General features: G+C 38.6%; 1 protein-coding gene across 4 annotated transcripts in view; it reads left to right on the top strand.

Moving 5' to 3' along the window:
* The window catches only part of AFAP1L2 (actin filament associated protein 1 like 2), a 2783820-nt gene that overhangs the window by 1935780 nt on the left and 821267 nt on the right, over nt 1-26773 (top strand). For all 4 annotated transcript variants that reach the window (XM_044055822.1, XM_044055821.1, XM_044055820.1 and 1 more), the window contains one exon: nt 26391-26495. In XM_044055822.1, coding sequence (XP_043911757.1) covers nt 26391-26495 — 105 coding nt within the window. The remainder of the gene's footprint in view (nt 1-26390; nt 26496-26773) is intronic.

The following is a 26773-nucleotide window of genomic DNA, read 5'->3' as shown; positions in this document are numbered from 1 at the left end:
CACATACACCGTATCTACAGCCTGTGATGCACATACACTGTAGTGACACCCTGTAACTCACATGCACCATATCTGCATCCTGTGACACACATGCACCATATCTGCAGCCTGTGACTCGCATGCATCATAGCTACAGCCTGTGACTCACATGCACCGTATCTACAGCCTGTGACACACATGCACCATATCTATAGCCTGTGACTCACATGCACCATATCAACAGCCTGTGACTCACATGCACCGTTTCTACAGCCTGTGACTCACATGCACCATATCTGCAGCTTGTGACTCACATGCACCATAAGTGCAACCTGGATACACATGTACTGTATCTACAGCCTGTGACTCACATGTACCCTATCTACAGCCTGTGACTCAGATGCACTGTATCTACAGGCTTTGCCTCATATACACTGCATCTACAATTTATGACACCCATGCACTGTATCTACAGTCTGTGACTCACATGCACTTTAGCTACAGCCTGTGACTCACATGCACTTTACCTACAGCCTGTGACTCACATGCACTGTATCTTCAACCTGTGACTCACATGCACTGTATCTACAGAGTGTGACTCATATGCACTGTATCATCAGCCTATGACTCACATGCAGTGTATCTACAGGTTGTGGCATCCATGCACCGTATCTATAGGCTGTGACTTACATGCACCATAAGTACAGCCTGTGACTCACATGCAGCATGTTTACAACCTGTAAGTCATATGCACAGTATTGTTGGCCTATGACTCACATGCACTATATCCACAGGGTCTGACTCACATGAACTGCATCTACAGCATGTGACTTACATGCACTATATCTACAGCCTGTGACACCCATGCACTGTATATACAGCTTGTGACATACATGCACCATATCTACATCCTGTGACACACATGCACCATATCTGCAGCCTATGACTCACATGCACCATAGCTACACCCTGTGACTCACATGCACCGTATCTACAGCCCGTGACACACACATGCACCATATCTATAGCCTGTGACTCACATGCACCATATCAACAGCCTGTGACTCGCATGCACCATTTCTGCAGCCTGTGACTCACATGCACCATATCTACAGCCTGTGACTCACATGCACCACAAGTACAACCTGAACACATATGTACTGTATCTACAGCCTGTGACTCACATGCACCCTATCTACAGTCTGTGACTCAGATGCACTGTATCTACAGCCTTGGCCTCATATACAGTGTATTTACAATTTGAGATACCCATGCACTGTATCTGCAGCCTGTGACTCACATGCACCATATCTACAGCCTGTGACTCACATGCACCACAAGTACAACCTGAACACATATGTACTGTATCTACAGCCTGTGACTCACATGCACCCTATCTACAGCCTGTGACTCAGATGCACTGTATCTATAGCCTTTGCCTCATATACACTGTATCTACAATTTGTGACACCCGTGCACTCTATCTACAGTCTGTGACTCACATGCACTTTGTCTACACTCTGTGACTTGCATGCACTGTATCTATAGCCTGTGACTCACATGCACCGTATCTACAGTGTGTGACCCATATGCACTGTATCATCAGCCTGTGACTCACATACACTGTATTGACACCCTGTAACTCACATGCACTGTATCTACATCCTGTGACACACATGCACCATATCTGCAGCCTTTGACTTTCATGCACAATATCTACAGCCTTTGACTCACATACACCATATCTACAGCCTGTGACACACATGCACCATATCTATAGCCTGTGACTCACATGCACCACAAGTGCAACCTGGACACATATGTACTGTATCTCCAGCCTGTGACTCACATGCACCCTATCTACAGCCTGTGACTCAGATGCACTGTATCTACAGCCTTTGCCTCATATACACTGTATATATAATTTGTGACACCCATGCACTGTATCTACAGTCTGTGACTCGCATGCACTTTATTTACAGCCTGTGACTCACATGCAATGTATCTATACCCTGTGACTCACGTGCACCGTATCTACAGCGTGTGACTCATATGTACTGTATCGTGAGCCTGTGACTCACATGCACTGTATCTACAGGTTGTGACATCCATGCACTGTATCTATATGCTGTGACTCACATGCAATGTGAGTACAGCCTGTGACTCACATGCAGCATGTCTACAATCTGTAAGTCATATGCACAGTATTGGTACCCTGTGACTCACATGCACTGTATCGGCAGCCTGTGACTCACATGCACTGTAATTACAGCCTGTGACACACATCCACGGTATCTACAAACTGTAAGTCATATGCACTGTATTGGTGGCCTGTGACTCACATGCACTGTATCAGGAGCCTGTTACTCACATGCACTGTATTTACAGCCTGTGACTCACATGTACCGTAAGTACAGCCTGTGACACACATCCACTGTATCAACAAACTGTAAGTCATATGCACAGTATTGGTGGCCTGTGACTCACATGCACTGTATCAGCAGCCTGTGATATGATACAGTGCATCAAATTACTTACCAAAGAACCAGACCAAGTACTTCCTAAAAACTTTAATATGAAGCACTTTTCGTCTTGCCTTTTAGCAAGTCTTCTTCACATAACAGATACTTTCAATACTACAAGTTTTATACACATTAAATTAGTCACATGGTCAATTTAAAAGCAATAAAGCACACACTTTTCACTACAACCCTCCCATAACATTCCATCTGGCATTTAACCCCTCAGCTACCATTCTACAAATTTTTTTAGTCACTACATACAGTGTAAAAATTGTTATAATTTATATATGCATACTTATACTAGTTTATAACAAACTTACTTTCACACTTAATATACTTCATAATAAAATTATTTATGTATTTTAGGTTGGCCAAACAAAATGGGAATCTTAGGGGCAAGCATGGTTAAAAAATTGAATAACTTTATATAATTGTTTGCTTCAATAAATAAGTCATCAAGCAATATTTTAATTCTAGAAAACGCTATGTTCAGTTCATTTCTTGAAACTTCCACATATGTATTACTATCTAAGATCACATTCATTCTTCTGATATAGTCCACAGTATTCAAAATCACAAGGCCCCCCTTTTATCAGGTTGCATGATTCTCACATTTGTTTGTTTTAGGAACTTAGCAAGGCATATAAAAGAATGCCCACAACATCAGTTCAAATTCCGAGCAATAGATTGCATCATACCAGATGGCAGGGATGGCCCAGAAACATTGTTGCTAGAAAGATCGGAACTGTTGTGGCAGTTCCGTACTGATGCACGTCATTACCCTGGTCTGAACGAAACGTGTTCCATTGTCTGTATTTTAAAGTTGAGAAGCTTAAATAGATGGAAGTCTAATTTGTGCTAATTTATAAATAATTTTATTATGAAGTATATTAAGTGTGAAAGTAAGTTTATTATAAGCTAGTATAAGTATGCATATATAAATTATAACAATTTTTACATTGTATATAGTGAGTAAAAAAGTTTGTAGAATGGTAGCTGAGGGGTTAAATGCCAGATGGAATGTTATAAGAGGGCTGTAGTGAAAAAGTGTGTGCTTTATTGCTTTTAAACTGATCATGTGACTAATTTAATGTGTATATAACTTGTAGTATTGAAAGTATCTGTTATCTGAAGAAGTCTTGCTAAAAGGCAAGACGAAAAGCGCTTCATATTAAAGTTTTTAGGAAGTACTCGGTCTGGTTCTTTGGTAAGTAATTTGATTCAGTTGTTTATTTCATCAGTTTGTCTTCTTGTCATGATACGGTGCATGTCAGTTGATACATGCAGCATGACACCCTACATATGGAAATCTGCACTTTTCAGATCACTCCCCAAACAAACCAATCCTAATGAGGCTTCTTATTTCCACCTTTTCTCAATTCCACCAAAAAGATAAAAAAATCCTGCCTCCAACAGTAGCACCTAGTCTGACACAAACAACATAGATTTTGGTTGGGGAGAAGTACAATAACAGCTCTCTGTTCAATCACAGACATAATTCTACTAAACACAGACAATGAAAGCCTTGCTGGTACTCTCTTTATCAGATTTACATGTGTGTCTAATGTGGAAGACCACTCCTTGCACCTCCCCCATTCCAAAAATGTCCAAACCCACAAGCTACTTCCTGATTTAAAGATTTCCTGTCCATTAGATCATTCAAAGTTGCAATTGTCTCCACTACGTCTGCAGAGGATCCTATCTAAGCAGGAGTCCAACAAGGCACAATACTAACTCCACAAGAGTCTAACGTTTGATCTTCACACCCTGCCTTTATTAATATACGAATATGGCATGATCATCTCCTGATCCAGCCCCAATCTAAAATCAACTCCAAGATGATATTTTTGCACTCAACACTTGGCTCTTTTCCAACAGGCTTTTTCTTAATCTACATAAAATCAAATCACTGTTTTTGTTTGACTCCCACCAATAAAAAAAAAATACCTTTGAAATAAACTATCAAACCAACGATCACAATGGAATCGCCACACCTAAGAGTATTTGGGCTTATGGCTTTAATGAATTTTAAAGTTTCAACACAACATTGAAAAATAGAAAAAACACATCAATAAAACTACTATCTCCTGTCCTTGGCCAAAAATATTCAACTTCCTCTCCAACCTGGCAAAAGCATTTTATTTGCACAAATATAATGCACTCTACCTCTAATAGCAACTGCATCTAAGAAAAAATGTACTGCCCTGCCAACTCTGCAAAACAAGAACACAACACTGAATCTCAATCAAAAAGCTGCATGCCAATAAAACAGAGATTCAGCCTTCTACTAGGCTATGTAATCTATTAGACACCCCAACTTCACTATCCTATAAACTCTCTGCTATAACCCCCTCCTGCCACCTCAAGCACCTGTCCTTGTCAGTGCCAACACTGCATGCCCCCAGAACCAAAATTTACAGCACCAACAATATCTTATCTCTTCCTGTTCCAAAACTATGGTTTGAACTCTCCATAAACCTTAATCTGAATAACACATGCATCACATTCAGTCCAGATGTAAAGGAAAAATCCCCACTTTAAGCCATGTAACATGAAAAAGCACTTTGCAGAACTATGTCCTCAGCCCAACGCATCTTCTCTTCTAGTAATCAATTCTTTATATATTCTTTATATATGTTCATAGACCTCATAGCTACTCCTTTGCCTTATTTCATCTAGTTTAATTTGCCTTTTTTTCTCCCTTTTTCCCCCTCCTCTTTTTCTCTCAGATATGCATCTATGTACATATATTGTAACATTCTTACCATCTGTAGTTACATTCTTATTAATTGTAACATTTGTTTACAGTACTTTGTACATTTTGTATTGTTTCTTCACCTGTCATGTCTACACAACTTGGTATGGTCCCGAGCATTGTCATTGTTGATCAGTGCACCACCCTGATAAACAAATAAACACAAATAAATAAATAAATGCATAAATAAATCTATTTAAATGTCTTCTTTGATAGTGAACAATATACTGCAGCCAGTATTCATAGTAATTTATGAAAATGCGATAGGGGTATCCCTGATGTTTACGCATGAGTGTAGCAAAGGCGATATTCATAAGGGACATTTATGCAAATGCGATAGGGGTATCCCTGATGTTTACGCATGAGTGTAGCAAAGGCGATATTCATAAGGGACATTTATGCTAACACAATAGGGGTATCCCTGATGTTTACACATGAGTGTAGCAAAGGCGAGATTCATACGGGACATTTATGCTAATGCGATAGGGGTATCCCTTATGCGTAAACATAAGGGATACCCCTATCTCATTTATGCTAATGCGATAGGGGTATCCCTTATGTTTACGCATGAGTGTAGCAAAGGCGAGATTCATACGGAACATTTATGCTAATGCGATAGGGGTACCCCTGATGTTTACGCATGAGTGTAGCAAAGGCGAGATTCATACGGGACATTTATGCTAATGTGATAGGGGTACCCCTGATGTTTATGCATGAGTGTAGCAAAGGCGAAATGCCTTAAGTATAATGAGATGCAAATGCAACATTTTGTAAAGTGGTGTATGCTAATGAGGTGTTCTTGTGATTCGTAATCCATTAACTGTGTGGTACACATATCTATTGTTAAAAGCAATGTTGTGCCTTGGATATTTGAGTTACAATTCACACACTGGCCCCCAGGTATCCCTTCACTAGTTTGTCAAGTATGGTCCAGTTTTTCTGTGATACACAAATTAATTATTTCCCTCAGAAACCCATTCAGTAGTTTATCTAACTATGCTCAAACACTAAAATAACACAAAATAATTTGCCCAGCAATCACTTCAGCAGTCACACCATGTGTGCACAAGTACTAAAAGAAACATTTCCCCAAACTATTCCTTCAGTATTATAGCTAAGTGTGCATAAGCACCAAAATTAAATATTTCCTCCAACAAACCTTTCAGCAGTTTATTTATGCACAAGCAGTAAAATACAATAAAAAATTATTTAAGAAAACTCAGTAATTCTACCTCTTTTTAGAATGTATGGCAGTACATAGTCCTTTTATCCCTCCCCCCACAACTCCGTGTTCTCATGTTAAACTTCTGTTTACTGGCATAAGTTCAGGGACATTTATACATTCACAATACAAACAAGCTCATTCTAGATTCATCTTTAGGAATCCTACTGATATGTATACATGTAATTCCCCTTACCTGCATATTAGCTGTCCCCCTATCGCTTACACCATAAGCCTAATACGGCTTTTGAGATATGGAAGCAGGATTAACAAAACACCTCCATGTTTTTCTAGTCATCCTGAAAGACTGTAATTTGCATAACATCATAGCATTGCTGTTTGTGGATCACCACTACGAACATGCAAAGTTCTGAACTATGAATATGGGACTATGAAAAGCTGATGGTAGCATAGTACACTGAACAGATTTGCAGTAGCTGCTATGATATAATTTATGCACTGAATACACACCTTCCCCCACACCCTCACATTGGGTACTGATGTTTCCAATGCTTGGAAATCAACTTCACATTACTAGAATGCTTACTAGTTGCATCAGAATTAATTAAATATGTAAAATAATGCGGTATAAAAAGATTCAGATCAGCTAATGTTTTGGATGGATTAGTGGCAGCTTGGGGCATTCAGATGGTCTTTCCATCTTTGCAATCTTGTTCTATATAATCATAAGTAAAGATTGATATTTTATTGCATGGAAGGTTGTGTACAATACATGGTGATATTTTATTGCATGGAAGGTTGTGTACAATACATGGGGATATTTTATTGCATGGAAGGCTGTGTACAATACATGGGGATATTTTATTTCATGGAAGGCTGTGTACAATACATGGGGATATTTTATTGCATGGAAGGCTGTGTACAATACATGGTGATATTTTATTGCATGGAAGGCTGTGTACAATACATGGTGATATTTTATTGCATGGAAGGCTGTGTACAATACATGGTGATATTTTATTGCATGGAAGGTTTTGTACAATACATGGTGATATTTTATTGCATGGAAGGTTGTGTACAATACATGGTGATATTTTATTGCATGGAAGGTTGTGTGCAATACATGGTGATATTTTATTGCATGGAAGGTTGTGTACAATACATGGTGATATTTTATTGCATGGAAGGTTGTGTACAATACATGCCATGCTTGTTATAAACATGAAGCATTTGCATGTGTAAGTTATACTCTTGGAATACGCAACACTTGTATGAAGTTATTTTCAAAAACAGTAAAAATGAAAATCTAAAATCAAACACATATGCTAGTGTACAGACATAGTTTTCTATGAATGTAGTAGCTTGCCAAATATGAATTTTATTCCCACTGAAATGTTTAACAGATTTTTATATGATTATGTCAGAAAAGTCAGGCTTAACTTTTTTCTTTTTCTGCTGAGACAAATGACGTCGATGAATAAAAATGTTGATTTCTATTGCATATTTCATCAATGCCACTCGCTGCTTATAGTTACATTGCATTCTGACTTCACAAAGACTATTCCCACAAGGAATCGAAACAACACCATAAAACACGAAAAAAATCCTCTGTACTGCTGGAAGGCATAAAATTCTTTTAATATCAATGAAAAACTTTACAAATGAGCGCTTTCGTCTGCTCAAGGCAGACTTCATCAGATGAATAAAACCACTGGTGCATCAGGTATTTATATTAAAATCAACAAAAAATCATTCAGTTAATTCAATTAACTAATTCAATTAGAAATTTAAAGTTGTACCCTCATTTTTTGGATCGACCCTCATTTTTTAGAAAAAGACTGTTACATGGATAAAACAAGACTAAAAAAAAATATATATATATATATATATATATATATATATATATATATGTTTGTATTAGTTGCAACCTTTTAACCAAAATAAAATATTAAAAACATGTTCTGAAAACCATGTATAAATTAAATAAATGGAACAATGTATATGGATACAAAAAATGAATGTAAAAATATCCAACAGACATATATTGCATACATATAAATGAATGAATATATAAATATAAAGGCTATACTGGTAAGCAGAGCGGAAGCTGTCTGAGGCCATATTTATCACATCAGTGGTTATATTCTACATTTTGGTATAATTCCATTTGAACAGTTCCTACCCTTATCAGGTTTGGGTATTAGTTTTGTTCTATCACTGTCCTCGACATTCAGATATTTCTTTTGGCAATGTTTACTTTTTCATATGCATTTTTTACCTTTTTACCATCTTCACAAGAACACATTGTTTAGATAGGGCTAAATTATTTATATGTATGCAATATATGTCTGTTGGATATTTTTACATTCATTTTTTGTATCCATATACATTGTTCCATTTATTTAATTTATACATGGTTTTCAGAACATTTTTTAATATTTTATTTTGGTTAAAAGGTTGCAACTAATACAAACACATATATATATATATATATATATATATATATATATATATATATATATATATATATTTTTTTTTTAGTCTTGTTTTATCCATGTAACAGTCTTTTTCTAAAAAATGAGGGTCGATCCAAAAAATGAGGGTACAACTTTAAATTTCTAATTGAATTAGTTAATTGAATTAATTGAATGATTTTTTTGTTGATTTTAATATAAATACCTCATGCACCAGTGGTTTTATTCATCTGATGAAGTCTGCCTTGAGCAGACGAAAGCGCTCATATTTAAAGTTTTTCATTGATATTAAAATAATTTTATGCCTTCCAGCAGTACAGAGGATTTTTCACAAAGACTATTGTCAATTAGGTATCTACTTTTTAATTTTTCTTTTGGCTTTTTTGCCATGTAACTTTGAAAAGGGTGTCAGCAGTCTACCCTTCTTTCCATTCCAGTGGCTGACTACATGCATATTGACTATTTTTACATGCGACAGCATGCATGTTGGCTGTATTTACATGCAACAGCATGCATGTTGGCTGTATCTGTATTTACATGCAACATCATACATATCGGATGTATTTCCATGCTTGGTAATACAATGACTTCCTGTATGTATATTACTGCGTGCTCAGTTTTGGAAAAAAAAGCAATGTAATTCTTCATAATTCATGTTTCACTCATTTCACTCAGTGACTTAGAGTTGTCTCTGTACTTGCATGTGTGAATGTATATGTATGTGTGTGTGTGTGTGTGTGTGTGTGTGTGTGTGTGTGTGTGTGTGTGTGTGTGTGTGTGTGTGTTTCTGTCTGTGTGTTGTACTAATGTACTGTGTAGTTATGAATCTTTGCCAGGCTGAAAATGGAAGTTGGCCATTTACCAAACAAAGGTATCATATAATTATTTTTTTATTTTTATTGTAGGTTTTGGAACAGTTTGGAACTCTACACAAACTGCTAACATATTATAAAGGTGCAGCCAGTCACTGTTTCAGTCATTGTGCATACTTCATAATTTCATGGAGCACACTGTTTAACACCTTTACTGCTTAGCATTTTCCAGAGGTCTTTGGCCCTATTACTGACTCTTTTCCAGAGGTCTGTGGCCCTATTACTGACTCTTTTCCAGAGGTCTGTGGCCCTATTACTGACTCTTTTCCAGAGGTCTGTGGCCCTATTACTGACTGGTTTTCTTTTTCTTTTTCTTACCTCCTGACTGTAAAGTACTCTGCAAAACAGTTAGAATTATTTACATCTAGCTCCGGATTCCATAAGATCTCAGCAGTACAGCACAGCCTGTCTACAGAGGGGGAATCTGCCCAATTTGCATATGAAGTCTTGCAACAAACCAGAATAATTTGTGGAAGGCTTATTACCTCTTTTATGGAGTTTGGAGCCATAATGATACAAAGCAATGTTAACAGGCATGTTGCATTGATAGAGAATTTTTGCTGTTTCTGTCATGATGTTGTTCCAGAATATTCCTAACAAGAATTACATTCTGAATGCATGGTGAGAAGTGAAGGATGGCAAAGTACCACTGAGTGGGTCAAGAGGCAGCATTCCATTGTGTGTAATGGGTAGCAACTTTATGGTTTGGAAATGTAGGTACGCATGCAGAGCATATTGTATAACAAAGGATTGTACATGATAGACATGAATCAAGGGTGCTCTGCAACTTTGTATAATGAAATATATGTAAGCATGTATGCAGTAAACCACTGGGAACATCCAGCACTGTGGGTAGGAACAACCAATAGCTTTATTGCATACTTGGCATTGCTGCCTGGCATAGTAGTCTGCAAAAAAGAAAGTCTTATAGTCGACAATGCAACCATACACCCATGCACCCATGCACCCATGCAGCCGTGCACCTATGCACCCATACATCCATGCACACATTCACCCATACACCAATACACACATATACCCATACACGTATGCAGCCATGCACACATACACCCATATACCTGTACACTCATGCGGCCATGCACCCATCCACCCATACTCCCAGGCAGCCATGCACCCGTACAGCTATACACTCATCCACCCATAGACCACTCCACCCATATACCCTCATGCAGCCATGCACCCATACACCTATATACGCATCCATCCACCCACTGATTGACCCATACACCCATATACCCATGTACCGATGCACCCTTATATCCATCCTCCAACACACCCATGCAGCCATGCACCCATACACCTGTATACCCATCCACCCATCTACCCATAGACCCATACACCCATATACCCATATACTGATGGATCCTTATACCCATCCTCACATACACCCATCCATCTATACCCCAATGCAGCCATGCACTCATCCACCTATATACCCATCAACTCATAGACTGATACACTCATGTACCCATGCACCCAAACACCCTTATACCCATCCACCCATACACCCATATACCCATGCAGCCATGCACCCATACATCAATACACCCATATACCCATATACCCATACACTCATGCAGCCATGTACCCATGCTCCCATACACCCATATACCCATACACCCATATACCCATGCACCCTTATACCCATCCTCCCATCCACCTATAGAACCATACAGCCATATACCCATGCACCCATGCACCCATCCACCTATACACCCATACACCAATACACCCATACACCCATACACCCATATAGCCATCCACCCATACATATCTGCATCATTACTGAATAGGCATGTCTGTTGATACAAGTTCTCATAGCTAACGACCCACAGTACAGTACAAACTAGCATACAGAATGTGTGTCATATAGTAGGCTGTCAGAGCTGACCTCTCCATTTTATGATGGATATATTGAAGAACATTTAGAGCAGAACATTATCTGTGACTGGGAAGGACAGACATGGGCAACATGCCATTGTATGGGTATGTATCTCTATACATAGCTATGATTTCCCTCTTGTGAACAATACTGAATCTTACTGTGTCTGTGTGTGAAGAGAAGGTTTACTTTATAAGCTGGATTCCAAAGACATACAGCATTTCATTGTTGGCAGTATATTTCCATTGTTATTTTTATCATAGGATGCTGGAATGTCACTGCAGACATGCTTCCCACAGGTGGTTATCACCGCAGAAAGGACAAGCAAATGATTCTGTAGAGAATGAACTGGGTTGGCAGGGAGGAGGGTTGAAAACATTCTGTAGAGGAAAGAAAGTGTCACTGCAGCCCGAAAAATATATGCTGTCACATATCTAAATAAAACAACGACTCGGGTTTATAATATCATACAGACGTACCACCTCATATTAAATATGTTGCCATACAAACATATCACTGAGAAACACCTTCTGAAAAAAGAATCTATGGGATGTGGAATTAAGCAATGCCTTCTCTGCACGTGGGATGTCATACTTCAGAACCCCCTTAATCGTCAGTGCTGCAGTGTTTGTGTGGCTTACAACATGACAGACATGACTTTACAGATGTCCCCTTCCAATGTATACTTACCCCAGTGTTCCTGGAAGATGTTACTAGAACTGAGAGATGGAAATGAGTTCACTCATACAATCTTGAGTACGTTCTTATTTATGTATTCTGTCTGTGTAAGAGTACAAGGCTTCTTCAAGAACAAAGCATGTGACATGTGAAACTGCTCTTGCAACATCTGAGCACAGGTGTAAGTTGTTTTAGAATCGGGCCTACAGTTTTCAGGAAGTGATAACAGAACACTTAGCTGTAATAAAATATCCTCACACTGTGTTTGTAGCTTAAAGACAATAGAACAGCAACATCTTGACTTTTAATGAAAAATGTTTCACTTTTAATGTCATTTAGGCTCCACTTTAAAACCTAAAATGCCTAAAAGTCAACAAACCACACAGATCAAATGCCTAAAACATACAAGCGTGAAAACTCAAGCTGTAAGCATTGACTCCAGTATTGCAGGGCAAGCCCTTAGATCCACAAAAAAGCTGTAACTGCAGAGTTACATGAAAATCTCCAAAAACAAAGGAAGCACAGGACGCAGACACCTAGCAGCTGCACCCGCAGTGATTTCCAATGACAAACAATCATAGAATTATAGCATTTTCATCCTGGGTATCTTATGACTTGGGCACCCGACGCTAGGGAAGAGAAACTTGTTTATCGAGAGCTGCCATTTATTCTGCCGTAACATTAAATACATTCAAAAACACACTTTTTATACAAAAATGCATTGTGTTTTAGGCCTGATGCAGTCACACTAGATGTATATATATATATATATATATATATATATATATATATATATATATATATATATATATGTAAGCATATTTTTTTAGTAAATTTTATTTTCATCATAATTAATAAAAGTGAAAACTACACTTTTGTTCTAAACTGTTTTTGAAGTGTTGCAGTTTGCTAGCTTCAGGGAAGTGTTCTGATTCACGTTAACCTTCTTACATTAGACCATATATGTGTAATAGCATGAGACGTTTTATAAAGTTAAGCAGGACTGTATTTAGTCAATCCTAATACAGAATGTCGGTGTGTGAGATACTCTACTCTGCATATGCTAGCACCAAACGAAGGCCTTCACTCACCTACATTGTAACATTCTAAAACATACTGTGAGAACATGAAGGTGTCTGCCTATTTGTTCCTTATACTTGGACTCTGATTACCTTTCATTTGAAACTCCAGTATTACAAACTGCCCTGAAAAGAAGCCACATACCCATTAAACAAATCCTATGAGCTTTGCAGCCTGTCACGCTGTAAGGAATGAGCTTGAGCTTCATTCACATTTCTGTACATACATGTACATATCCGAGATCGAAGACAGCTAGATCTACTGCTCAGCTTGCACAAGCTGACGTCACACTAATTAAGCATAGCAGCTCAGGTTCTCTAGTCCATGCAAGTTTTACTGAAGTCATACAGAGATATAATCATACCCCTCATATGGGTCTCTTTAATAGGTCATCTGATCTTGAAACCTTAAGCAGATATAGCAAGACAGATTTGACACCACATATCAGTGATTACTTTATCTCCAAGATGCAACAATTTCAGAGAAAAGTAATGCACTTAAGAGATGTGGGAGTGCAAGGGGGTCTCGAATAAAAATGCTTATTTTTATGTTTCATTTGCTTGTATTTTTGTGAGCTTGAGCAATTGTCTGACAAGATTAGAGTAATTCAGGTTGTGAAACATGATGATTTTTCTCCAAATGTCTGCAGCGTGAGCTGAGAAGTCTCAAGGAAATGTAATAGAAATATACATTTCAAAGAGTGCATTTCTTAACATAATTTTCAGAAAAGTAATACCTGTATACCCAGGTACACACTACATGTAATTCTAGGCTTAAGAATTTGCAAATGGCTGCAGGTTGAAGTCAGGAGATTTTCTAAGTTTATCTTTGGCACCCTATTTTAATTCCAAGATTCATAAGTGTGAGCCTCTGAATTAAAAAAACTCATAAAATAAAAGAGAACAGCAAATGTCAAACCTTGCTGTTCACTTTTAAAGTTTATTTTGCAGGGAGCAAATCCCCTCTGCAAACCAATATGAATGTCAAGTTGTCTACACCTCGCAGACTAATATATACCAACTCGAAGACTGCCATATCTTGGTGAAGAGGGAATAGTCCATGAAACAGCAATATAGAGTCTGCAAGTTTACATTTTCATTAATTCAGTCTCACTTTTATGGAACTCGTACTAAAAAATCTTGAAGTATTAGTCAGTTACTTTATCTTTGGATGCATTTTGTAATTAAGTGAGCCATTTGCCCTTGTCAATACAATATGCACACACATGCGCGCGCACACACACACACACACACACACACACACACACACACACACACACACACACACAAGTATATATACAGAAGTATATAAGAAACAGTCACCAATAAGATTGTTTGAAACTGAAAACATCAAACAACCTCATCAGTGATTTACCCTTTTCACCATCTAAAAATGATCTTAACTAAAGTAATCACAAATGTAAAGCAAGAGGTTACATTTGTTATTACCAAATGAAAAATAAAAAAAAACTTTTATGTTGCACCCCCCCGAAATAAAATATACTAATCCCAGAGTTGCACAAATGCATGTGAAGGGGAAAATCCTGATTTATGCAGCTGTCAATCCTGTGAAGTTCAGCCATTACTTAAGTCAACCAACTGTAACATTAACAAAAAATTACCATAATTTAGACACAAGATAAATGCGTGCAGTGACAAATCATTAACACTGATATATGTGTATTTATATATATATATATATATATATATATATATATATATATATCTGTGTGTGTATATTTTATATATATATATATATATAGAGAGAGAGAGACTGTGTGGGTGTGTGTGAGCATGAGATTCTATTAGCAACAGTAGAAATGCACTCTTGACAAATTGCAAAATATTAACCACATTTCCAGAAATGAATATTACACTGAATATACATTTAAAAGAAACATTTTTTTTTCTTTTTCAAGGGGCACCCCCCCACACACCCCTGCTATTTATATATATCAACTCTAAATTCACACAACAGTAAATAGAGGAAAAATCCCTAAAACCCCACTGTCACACATTCTTACTATCCTGTCCTATCCTATCCTATCCTATCCTATCCTATTCTTACTATCCTATCCTGTCCTAGCCTATCCTATCCTTTCCTATCCTTATTATCCTATCCTATCCTATTCTTACTATCCTAACGTTCTGTGACCAGAAACTCAGCAAAAATCATCAAAAGAAGTCAGATGATTCACAGATCAATCTAAAAAAGGTGGATAAAACCAAGTGATACCATACATACATAGCTATCGTTACCATAAACCCCATGAAGTGCATGTCGTGCTGACAGAGCGAGCTGCTGTTTAAGTCAAAGGTTGCATTTATCAATGTCAGGAGATATCGAACATCAGCTCACTGTATGTATGTATGTGGGGTGTTGATGGTTAGTGTTAGAATGAAGGCTACGTAAGGGGACACATTTATTGGTGGTATTGTGAATGTTTTTGTGAGTGTTTCTGACATAGGATTAGACTAAGGGCTAAATTAGGTGATAGTTTTAGTGTTTTGTATACGTGTTGGTTTGGGGAGCTGTCTTGTGTAGTGTATTGTTAGGCAGAGGAGTTTTGGTGAGGTAATGTAAGGGATGTGGTTGGAGCAGTGGCAGGGTTAGGACCAGCACACAAGTTAAGGTAGTATGGTGGGGTGTGACTGACCCTACTCAAAGGCTCCTTTTCTGCAATGTCACAGAGAGAAGAGCACAGAATATGATAACAACTAGAATTGAGTGTTAGAGTTACAACAGTAAATGTAGTTATATTCTTTTTAACATGGTTAGAAATAAATGGGTATATACATTCTTCTATATTAGAAACACAGATGCATTGTTGAGTGAAATGACATTTTATAATAGGTTTGAGAAGACACTACACTTAAAACAATATGAGAAACCTGAGAGGGTGAGGGGAAATGAGAAAGAGAAATCTAGGGGGGTGTTGCTGGAGGGGGTTAGGAGCTACAATGCACTGATAAGATGATATCAGGTACATAATATTAATAGGTACACTGTTTGTTATTTTTAGTTGTTGTGTAATTTGGTGTTAGCTTTTCTTCTAATACCTGTTTGTATCAAGCTCCATAATATTAAAACAAACCAAGTGTAACATGTTGGAAAACTTTATTAACTGGTACCAAAAATAAATGCTTTAATCTGAACTTTAAAGACTTCATCAGATTATGTGGAAAATCTATTCATCCAAACTTAAACAACAATTAGAATATCACATGATCAACCTCATTAAAATTTAAGAGCATGTACACCTGGCAAAAAATGTTCATGCACAAAATACCTATATAACTTCTTTGTATCTTAAATAAAGCCTCCACTAAAATACCTGCAGAATATTTCTGCTATATAAAATATTTTTTTTTCACTTTTAACCTCTGTCTTTTCAAGACATGCTTAAAATTTCTTATTGTATAAATGATTTGGTGTGAGCTTCTGTTCTAATATTTGTTTTATCAAGTTCCAAAATATGATTAAACAGACTGAGAACCTAGAATCGCCTACTCTCAGCTAGTTTAACCTTGCTCTTACATGTGTTCATCACTTTTGTCAGTTAATGGTAGACATTCACCTAAGATGCCTACTGATCAGCGGTCTGTGGATCCCAAAATCGCCTACTCTCAGCTAGTTTAACCTTGCTCATATATGGGTTCAACACTTTTGTCAGTTAATGGTAGACATTCGTCTAAGACGCCTACTGATCTGCGGTCTGTGGATCCTTGATGAAGAGATTACACAGCAAAACTTGTTTACAAAAAAATGGATGGGTCAAACTCATCAATCCTGGCAAATGTAGATATGGTATTAGCTATAGATGGGAAAACTCTCCTTACCCATCCCAAGCACCCCATTAGCCCACATTTTCTACTTTGCTTATATGTAGTCACTGCTTGGTAGCACAACCTCAGGAAAAAGAGAAACAACCTGCAAGGGGGAAAGCTTTTTCACACAACTGTGATCTGTCAGTGAGATAATTAATGCAAATACCTTCCAGGATTTTTTATGTTCAAGGAGCGGCACTGGAGACTTTTCATTCCACCAGTTACCATGTATCAAACTGTAGATGTCCTTCTCTTCCATGTTGCAGTATTCTTAACCTTAGGGAGTTGCCTGCAGTCATCCAGCCAGTATACCAAAGTCTTGAAAGCAGGGGTACGTGCGACGTTGCATGTAAGAGCCATAAACTGATGCTGGCTATATCTGTGACGTCTGCACATACTCAAATCAGAACTTTTCTGCGACAGTGTGTTTCAGACGTCCAATGACCAACTCCAGTAATCTGGCATTTGTTTGACTTCGGACATCTGTTTTGATGATCATTCCTGGCTGTCTGCATTCAGGTAAGTACCCTTGTAGGTTTTTTTCTTGTTTCTTTACCTTTTTCAGATGCATGTCATCTAGGAAGGGAAAGTGCACTTGTGGAAGACAAATTCCATATAAGGACATGCACGATCAGTGTTTATTTTGTTTAGGGGCAGGTCACAACTACAAGTCCTGTGATATTTGCCAATCTTTTGTCCCCAAAACTCGTAGAAGCCATTTGTCAGTTTTAAATCTCTATTTGGAGAATCAGTGCCTTCAACGCTTAGTGTCCGAGATAGAAGTTGGAGTGGGCACCTCCGACGAGCTGCCAAGGAAGAAGGCTAAAAAAGTTAGGCTGACATCCAAGCTGCACCTTAGGACTCTGATGAGAGCTTCAAGGTAAGTGTTATCCCAGGATCACACCAGACTTTGGATATTTCGCTGTTACTGGGAACCAAAATGGAAGCCGGTACAGTGGCTATCCAGAGTACATCTGCTGAGTCTTTACAACCATCAGCTCCTGATGGTGAGGGAGAACCATGGCTCATGGTGTCGGAGGGGCCTTCTACTGCCTTGCCATCCATTTCAATGTCTGCACCCAGGCCTACTACTGTTCCTTCTACCACTTTAAAAAGAAAACAGAAGGAGAAACACGGGGCTAAAGATCCTACTCCAGCTTGGGAGACCTTTTCCCAGTCTTTACTCAAGGCCTTTCAGGTACTCCAGACCCAGATTCCCCAGTCAGGCCAGCCACTTGTTACACAGGAAGAATCTGAGGAAGACTCTTCCTCCTCAGATAAGTCCCTGACCTATTGTTCTCAGATTGAATCCCCTAAGGATTTTGTTACTCCTGAAGAAGAAGAGACCTTCACTCCTGACTCCCCCTGGAGAAGATTTCTCCTTTGGGGATACTATTTCCCTACTTAGGCAGCATTTTAAGTGGGAGGCGTCAGATGTTTCTGAGACCAAGCAGAGATATTTTGAAGTCCTGGGGATGGAGCAGCCCTCACCACCTGTAGTTCCTTCTTTACTTCCAGCTTTCCAGCATGCCTTCTTAGCTGCTTCCCAGAGCCCAGAGTCACGGCCTCCTGCTAACAAGAGACCAGACAGATTTTATAAATTGTCTGCAAAGGAGCAGTATCTTTTTAAGAATCCACCAGCAGATCCTGCTGTTATTGCAGTTTCAGCTGACAAGTCTTCAAGGCCGCTACCTTCATCTTCTCTTTTTCCCACTGATAAGTAAATTTATGGATAGGTTGGGAAAGAAGGTATATACTTTTTCCACCTTGACCATAAGAGCAGTTAACTTTCAAACTCATATGGCCATATTTGCTCTGGATTCCCTGACCAAGGCCTCTACTCTGCTGTCTGACATGCCTGACTCACCAATCAAGGCTCAGCTGGACACCCTTCTGAACATGGTCTCCCAGGTGACTAGACACTCAGTCAAGTGCAGCTATAATGCTGTTGAAGCCTCTTCCAAATCGGCTGCATCTGGTTCTGTGTTAAGGAGGTTCTCATGGTTGAGATTCCAACCTTTGCCTTTGGATGTCCAAGCAAAATTGTTAGATGCCCCTTTGGATAAGTCAGCACTCTTTAGAGCTTCCTCGGCAGAGCTACTTAAGTCACTACAGGAAAAAGAAAAATACTTGCAGAATCTGAAAGATTTATTGGTATCACCTGTTCCCAGATTCCATAGAAACTACCCTTAAAAACCCAGCTATGTTAAGAGGCAGTCCTCCCATTCCTCTGTTGCTCATTCCAGGGGATGAAGACAACCTAGGAAGTCATCTGCTCCCAGCTCTTCATGCACCTCAACACCTTCTTCCTTTAGGAGGCAGCCAGACCCAGATATAGCTTCTCCACTGTGACTCTCTTCCCTTACCCACCTCCACCACCTCTCCCTACACCTAACCCTATCCCTACCCTCCTGGCAGAAAATTACCACAGACAGGTGGGTGGTCTCCATCATCAAGAGAGGGTATTTCATGACTTGGTGGGCATCCCCACCATTCCAGGGAGTTCCACAACCTCCACCCAGTCAGCCTTCACTCTTCCCCACTATCCTGAGACAACTCTTGTCTCAGGGCACTATAGAAGGAGTACCCAAGGATCAATTAGCCAAGGGGTTTTACTCCAGGATGTTTTTGGTTTCAATAAAAGATGGTCTTTGGAGACCCATCCTCAAGCTCTTCCTTAAGGTGCCCACATTAGAGCACCTTCTCCTTATTCCTCAGCAAACCTTCATGGCCTCCCTGGATCTAGACGATGCTTACCTTCACATCCCTATTCATCCCACTTATAGGAAATTTCTTCAGTGGGTCCCTCACATTTTCTCTGCCTTGCCCTTTGGACAAGAGTATTCACCAAATGTCTACCCCAGTCATCACATATTGCAGACTACAGGGCATACAAATTTACCCTCACTTGGATGATCTCATAATCATACACCAGGATTCTCTCACCTGTCACAACACCTGGACTTGGTTTGTAGGATCTTGCAGAATCTAGGTTTCACTGTGAATTGCCTAAAGTCTCAATTGACTCCCTCACAAGATCTTGTTTTCCTGTTGTGCAGGATAAGGACAGACTTGTTGTCAGTCTTTGTCCCTGCCCAGAAAGTGGAATCTCTCACCCAATTTTTCCAGTCCCTCCTACCACTACCAACAATCTCAACCAGAGAATTCCTGAGAAACCTGGGATTTATGGCATCCCTGATTCTCATGATCCCTCTAGCCAGGATGCACATGAGGAAGTTTCAGTGGGTATTAAGAAATTCTTGGAACCAACACTTCATCCCTTGGAAACAAATTTTATTTTTATTTATTTTATTTATTTTACATTTGTTAACTGGGAAAGTCCGACTGGATACAGGTCCATTTTCAGCGGAGGCCCAGGGGGAAAGCTCCAACTAATACATTAACATTTTCAGGCATTCCATTCAGGCAGACTAATATTGTGAACTAAAGGACAGCATTTACTACACACTCTGAGTGATTATTGAGAATCTTCCTCTTCTCCCCTGCTTAAAAAGGGAACTCACCTGGTGGATCTCAACTATCACCCTCAATCAAGGGGTACACTTGCAGATTCCTCCACCTAAACAGCATCTTTACACAGATGCGTCAGATCTAGGTTGGGGAGCTGTCCTTCACCGTACCAACATCCAGCACAATGTACAGGGGGAGTGGTCCATTCAAGAAAGAAAGAACCACATCAGTCTAAAAGAAGTAAGAGTCCTATTGCTGGCAATACAGCCCTTTCAAAAGATCCTTCTGCCAGGCACATTGCAGGTCATCACAGACAACATGACAGTCCTGTGGTACATAAACAAACAGGGAGGAACAAGATCCTACCCTCTTTGCAGTCTTGCAATTTAAATCTGGTCCCTGGCAACAGCACTACAGATTTATCTGCAGGTAGTTTACATCCCATCAGAAGACAATTTGATGGCAGACACCATGAGCAGGACCTTAACACCCTCCCATGAATGGATGATTCACAGGGAGGTGTTTCTGGATGTAGTTCACAGGTGGGGTATTCCTCAGGTAGATCTATTTGCCTCCTCCCAAAGTAAACAGATGCCCCTCGTTTGCACAAGTCTTCCCCATCCACACGCCTGGAAGGTGGATGCCTTCTCCATTTCATGGGAGGGAATGTTCCTCTATGCCTTCCTCCCATTTCCTTTGATTCACAAAGTCCTCCTGAAAATACAGAAGGACAAACCAAAAATCTTGCTGGTGACTCCCTTTAGGCAAAGACAGCATTGGTTTCCCCTACTTTTCCATCTAGCCCAGAGCAATCACCACAGGCTACCTCACTACTTCAACCTACTCACACAAGACAAGGGTTCTCTTATTCATCCACACCTTATCAATCTCAACCTGGCAGTGTGGGTGATAGAGTTCTGATCCGCTTTAGGTACTTATATTCAGAGGATGTACTCAATGTTCTGCAGGAGGCCAGAAAACCAAGTACTAGGAGAAACTGTTTATTGAAATGGAAAAGATTCTCCAGTTGGTGCCATAAGAGTAAACAGAACCCATCTCTAGCTTCTGTTCCACTGGTCCTTTCCTACCTGTGTGAGTTACTGCATTCAGGGTTGACTTAGTCTTCAGTAAAAGTGCACCTCTCTGCCATTCCTGCTTGCCTTCCCTTGACTCCACCTCTGGCTTCCAGGTTAGATGTCAAGCTGTTTCTGAAAGGGGTCCTTCATATTAGGCCTCTTTGTAAGACCATTCCCCCCACCTTGGGACCTTAACTTTGTGCTGGAAAAACGTACACTAGCTCCCTTTGAGCCAGCCCATTCTTCCTCTCTTAAATTCTGTACTTGGAAAACAGTCTTGTTAGTGGCTCTCACTTCTGCCAGGAGGGTCTCTGAGGTCGAAGCCCTTATGGCTTCACCTCCCTACCTTGTTTTCCATAAGGATAGGGTTTCTATAAGGAATAACCTTTCCTTCATGCCAAAGGTAGTTAATGAGCTATCCATAAACCAAACCCATGAATCTCCCTGTCTTCTACCCTCAACCACAGAACTCCTTAGAAAGGACCTTGCATTCTTTGGATGTTCATAGGCAAGTGAGGTTCTACTTAGACAAGATCAAATCCTTCAGACAGTCTGATCAACATTTTGTCTCCTTTTATCCTAGGGCCCTAGGCAAGGCCATGTCAAAACAAACAATTGCCTCTTGGATTTCTAAGGCTATTGCCTTTTGTTATTCCATTCATGGAACACAGCTGAGTTCCTCTGTCAAAGCCCATTCCACCAGATCTGTTTCTGATTCAGCAGCCTTTTTCAAGGGCATTGATTGATCTTGTCTTCTGGAGCAGCAGCTTGGTCCTCTCTACATACCTTCACCAAGCATTACACATTGGACTCCATCTCCAGGGCTAGAGCAGGGTTTGGTCCTCTTTACATACCTTCACCAAGCACTACAAATGGGACTCCATCTCCAGGGCTAGAGCAGGTTTTGCAAGGTCTATTCTGCAAGATCTCTTAGACTCTGCTCCCCTATCTGCCCCCTACATTGCTGCCGGAGCATTGGTACTCTACCTAAGATTAAGAATACTGCAACATGAGAATAGAATGATATAGAATAGTTGTGTAAGAACTTACCATAACCATAGATGCCCTTCTCTTCCATGTTGCAGTATTCAGTCCCACCTACCTACCCCCTTTCTCTTTTGACCGTATTATAAACTGGGTCCTTCCCCTGAATACTGACCTTGTGTATGGGAGGGGTTTTATACTACCATTTACTCCTCCTATTCCTGGGCGCTCTCTCTATGCAGCAGCCAGTTCTGAAATGGGTATGTGCAGACATCACGGATGTAGCTGGCCTCAGTTTATGACTCTTGCATGCTACGTTGCACGTACCCCTGCTTTCAAGACTTTGGTATACTGGCCAGATGTCCGGTGCTGCAGGCAGCAACGCCCTAAGGTTAAGAATACTGCAACATAGAAGAGAAGGACATCTATGGTTCTGTTAAGTTCTTAACACAACTATTCTGTTTCCGAGCAATCTGTATGTCATACAAGATGTATAGAAATGTTGTAAGTCTGTTGAAAATGTCACTTCTGTGAGATGAGTATACAAGCTTAGGATGTTTAAAAGTCTTATTAATTCAATATCTTTTGATGTCACAATTGATACAACATCCTACTCCATGTGCAAAACTGGGAAAAAAGTGGCCTGTGGATGGATGGATGGATGGATGGATGGATGGATGGATGGACGGATGGACGGATGGATGGATGGATGGATGGATGGATGGATGGATGGATGGATGGATGGACGGATGGATGGATGGATGGACGGATGGATGGATGGATGGATGGATGGATGGATGGATGGATGGACAGATGGACGGATGGACGGATGGATGGATGGATGGATGGATGGATGGATGGACAGATGGATGGATGGATGGATCACTGCTTCTCCTTGGAGCAACAGTTTTGTTTTCCACAAGTTTCAGTTTTGGTTCCTACGTATAAATGCTGGTATTTTACTTTGTAGTCTCTTGTAAAATGCAAACATATGGATTCATTTCTCACAGTGAATACATCAATATGTCCATATCTTCTGAGTATTGTATTCAGTAGGAAACCTACATGCTGTGTTTAATTTAGATTATGTAAGTTTCTGTAAAAATATTAGCTTCCAACAATACTGACAATATTTATACAATTATATTTAACCAAACATTAGAAAAGAGAGAGAAACAAAAAAGTTAAATATTTGCACAAAAAACTTCTTAGTACCATGAACTTATCAACAATGTTAACTCACCTAAACCATAGCAGTTCTGTTCAAAAGCAGGAGTTTAATGTTCTTGTCATTTTCACATACTTACAAGCAGGAAAAACAAAAGCTGAACTTTTTTTTAATTTTGTTTCACACTGAAAGCTGATAAGACCCCTCCGAGCCTCACTACTTCCCCAGTCACGTAGCTGATTATAAACAGAAGTGGAAAATACATTTGAAGGTTACTTGTAGAGAGACAACAACACTGAGTTAAGTAAAAGACTGTATTTTACAATAATTTCTTTGTGATAAGTGCAAGCCCCACTCTGGCAGTAGATTTATGAAACACAAGGGGTTTTAAATGCACTCTGGTGTTCAAAATGTAATTAACGTTTAACAGATTGAAAAACAAATTCATTCTACACAGTTCTTTCGTGTGTGTGTGTGTGTGTGTGTGTGTGTGTGTGTGTGTGTGTCTGTGTGTGTGTGCACTTGTGCCCATAAGTGTTTGTGTTATTTCATCATTTTTAAACTCTTGTGTACGTTTTAGGATACTGATGAATGAAAACAGTCATGTTTTCTTGGTTTTCAATGACCAGCGTTATTCAAGTATATTTCTAAGGAAAATAGAAAATTCACTCAATACAAAACCTAACTGCTGCTTCAGATATGATAAAGAAACTACAGGAGGATAAAATAAATAACAATTATACAGGTTAAACAATAACAGATCTTTCTTATAAAAAGTTTATTTTTTAAAAAAAACTGAAACAATCCCATGTTTGTAACTTAGTTTATTTCCTCAGTTATATAAAAATGTAGCATTTTGTTAGGGTGAAATAATATTGCACTGATTTTCTAGCCAGACTCATTCAGTCCTAGTAAGTTATGTTATTTTCTCTAGTTAACATTAAATGTCCTGTCATAAGATACATATTTGCAATCTTGTTCACTGTTGTTTTCTTCAAGCCAGTGCTACAGTTTGATACAGTGTTTGTTATTATTGCATAAGCTAATGCTGCATTTTGCTACAATGTTTGTTATTATTACATAACCAATGCTGCATTTTGCTACAATGTTTGTTATTATTACATAACCAATGCTGCATTTTTGCTACAATGTTTGTTATTATTACATAAGCCAATGCTGCATTTTGCTACAGTGTTTGTTATTATTACATAAGCCAATGCTGCATTTTGCTACAGTGTTTGTTATTATTGCATAACCAATGCTGCATTTTGCTACAATGTTTGTTATTATTGCATAACCAATGCTGCATTTTGCTACAATGTTTGTTATTATTACATAACCAATGCTGCATTTTGCTACAATGTTTGTTATTATTACATAACCAATGCTGCATTTTGCTACAATGTTTGTTATTATTGCATAACCAATGCTGCATTTTGCTACAATGTTTGTTATTATTGCATAACCAATGCTGCATTTTGCTACAATGTTTGTTATTATTACATAACCAATGCTGCATTTTGCTACAATGTTTGTTATTATTACATAACCAATGCTGCATTTTGCTACAATGTTTGTTATTATTACTTAACCAATGCTGCATTTTGCTACAATGTTTGTTATTATTACATAACCAATGCTGCATTTTGCTACAATGTTTGTTATTATTGCATAACCAATGCTGCATTTTGCTACAATATTTGTTATTATTGCATAACCAATGCTGCATTTTGCTACAGTGTTTGTTATTATTACATAACCAATGCTGCATTTTGCTATAATGTTTGTTATTATTACATAACCAATGCTGCATTTTGTTACAATGTTTGTTATTATTGCATAACCAATGCTGCATTTTGCTACAATGTTTGTTATTATTGCATAACCAATGCTGCATTTTGCTACAATGTTTGTTATTATTACATAACCAATGCTGCATTTTGCTACAATGTTTGTTATTATTACATAACCAATGCTGCATTTTGCTACAATGTTTGTTATTATTACATAACCAATGCTGCATTTTGTTACAATGTTTGTTATTATTACATAACCAATGCTGCATTTTGCTACAATGTTTGTTATTATTACATAACCAATGCTGCATTTTGCTACAATGTTTGTTATTATTACATAACCAATGCTGCATTTTGCTACAATGTTTGTTATTATTACATAACCAATGCTGCATTTTGCTACAATGTTTGTTATTATTGCATAACCAGTGCTGCATTTTGCTACAATGTTTGTTATTATTACATAACCAATGCTGCATTTTGCTACAATGTTTGTTATTATTACATAACCAATGCTGCATTTTGCTACAATGTTTGTTATTATTACATTAACCAATGCTGCATTTTGCTACAATGTTTGTTATTGTTCCATATCATATTTTAATCTTATTTTCTTTCACAGTCAAAAAGAAGTCTGGCCCAGGTTTAAAACTGAGTAATCTAATGAACCTTGGAAGGAAAAAGCAGTTGCCTCTGGAAAGTAATGAAAAGCCTCTAGAAACATCAGGTACTATAAGAAAGTTTTATTCTCTCAGAGGTCATTATAATTTCTGTCAAGTAAAAAACAAAGTATAGCATCATGCTTTTATGTTGCACTTGTTAGGCTAGAATACTTATGATTATCTAACCAATTTCTGTTAGAAATCTACAAGCCTAAAAGATGCATAGGCCATAGCTTATGCAGGTAATTATACCTTTAGATCTGTGAGCCTTGTAATCTACAAAATGTTGATTACCCAAAACATCAGTTATCAGAACACAGCTTTCCAAAGTTTTCGGGTAGGA

Source organism: Protopterus annectens, chromosome 14.part0, assembly GCF_019279795.1.
Source record: "Protopterus annectens isolate FY-2018-M chromosome 14.part0, PAN1.0, whole genome shotgun sequence".
Taxonomy (NCBI): domain Eukaryota; kingdom Metazoa; phylum Chordata; order Ceratodontiformes; family Protopteridae; genus Protopterus; species Protopterus annectens.
Note: the sequence above shows the minus strand (reverse complement) of the source record. Positions and strands in the feature narration are given on the sequence as shown.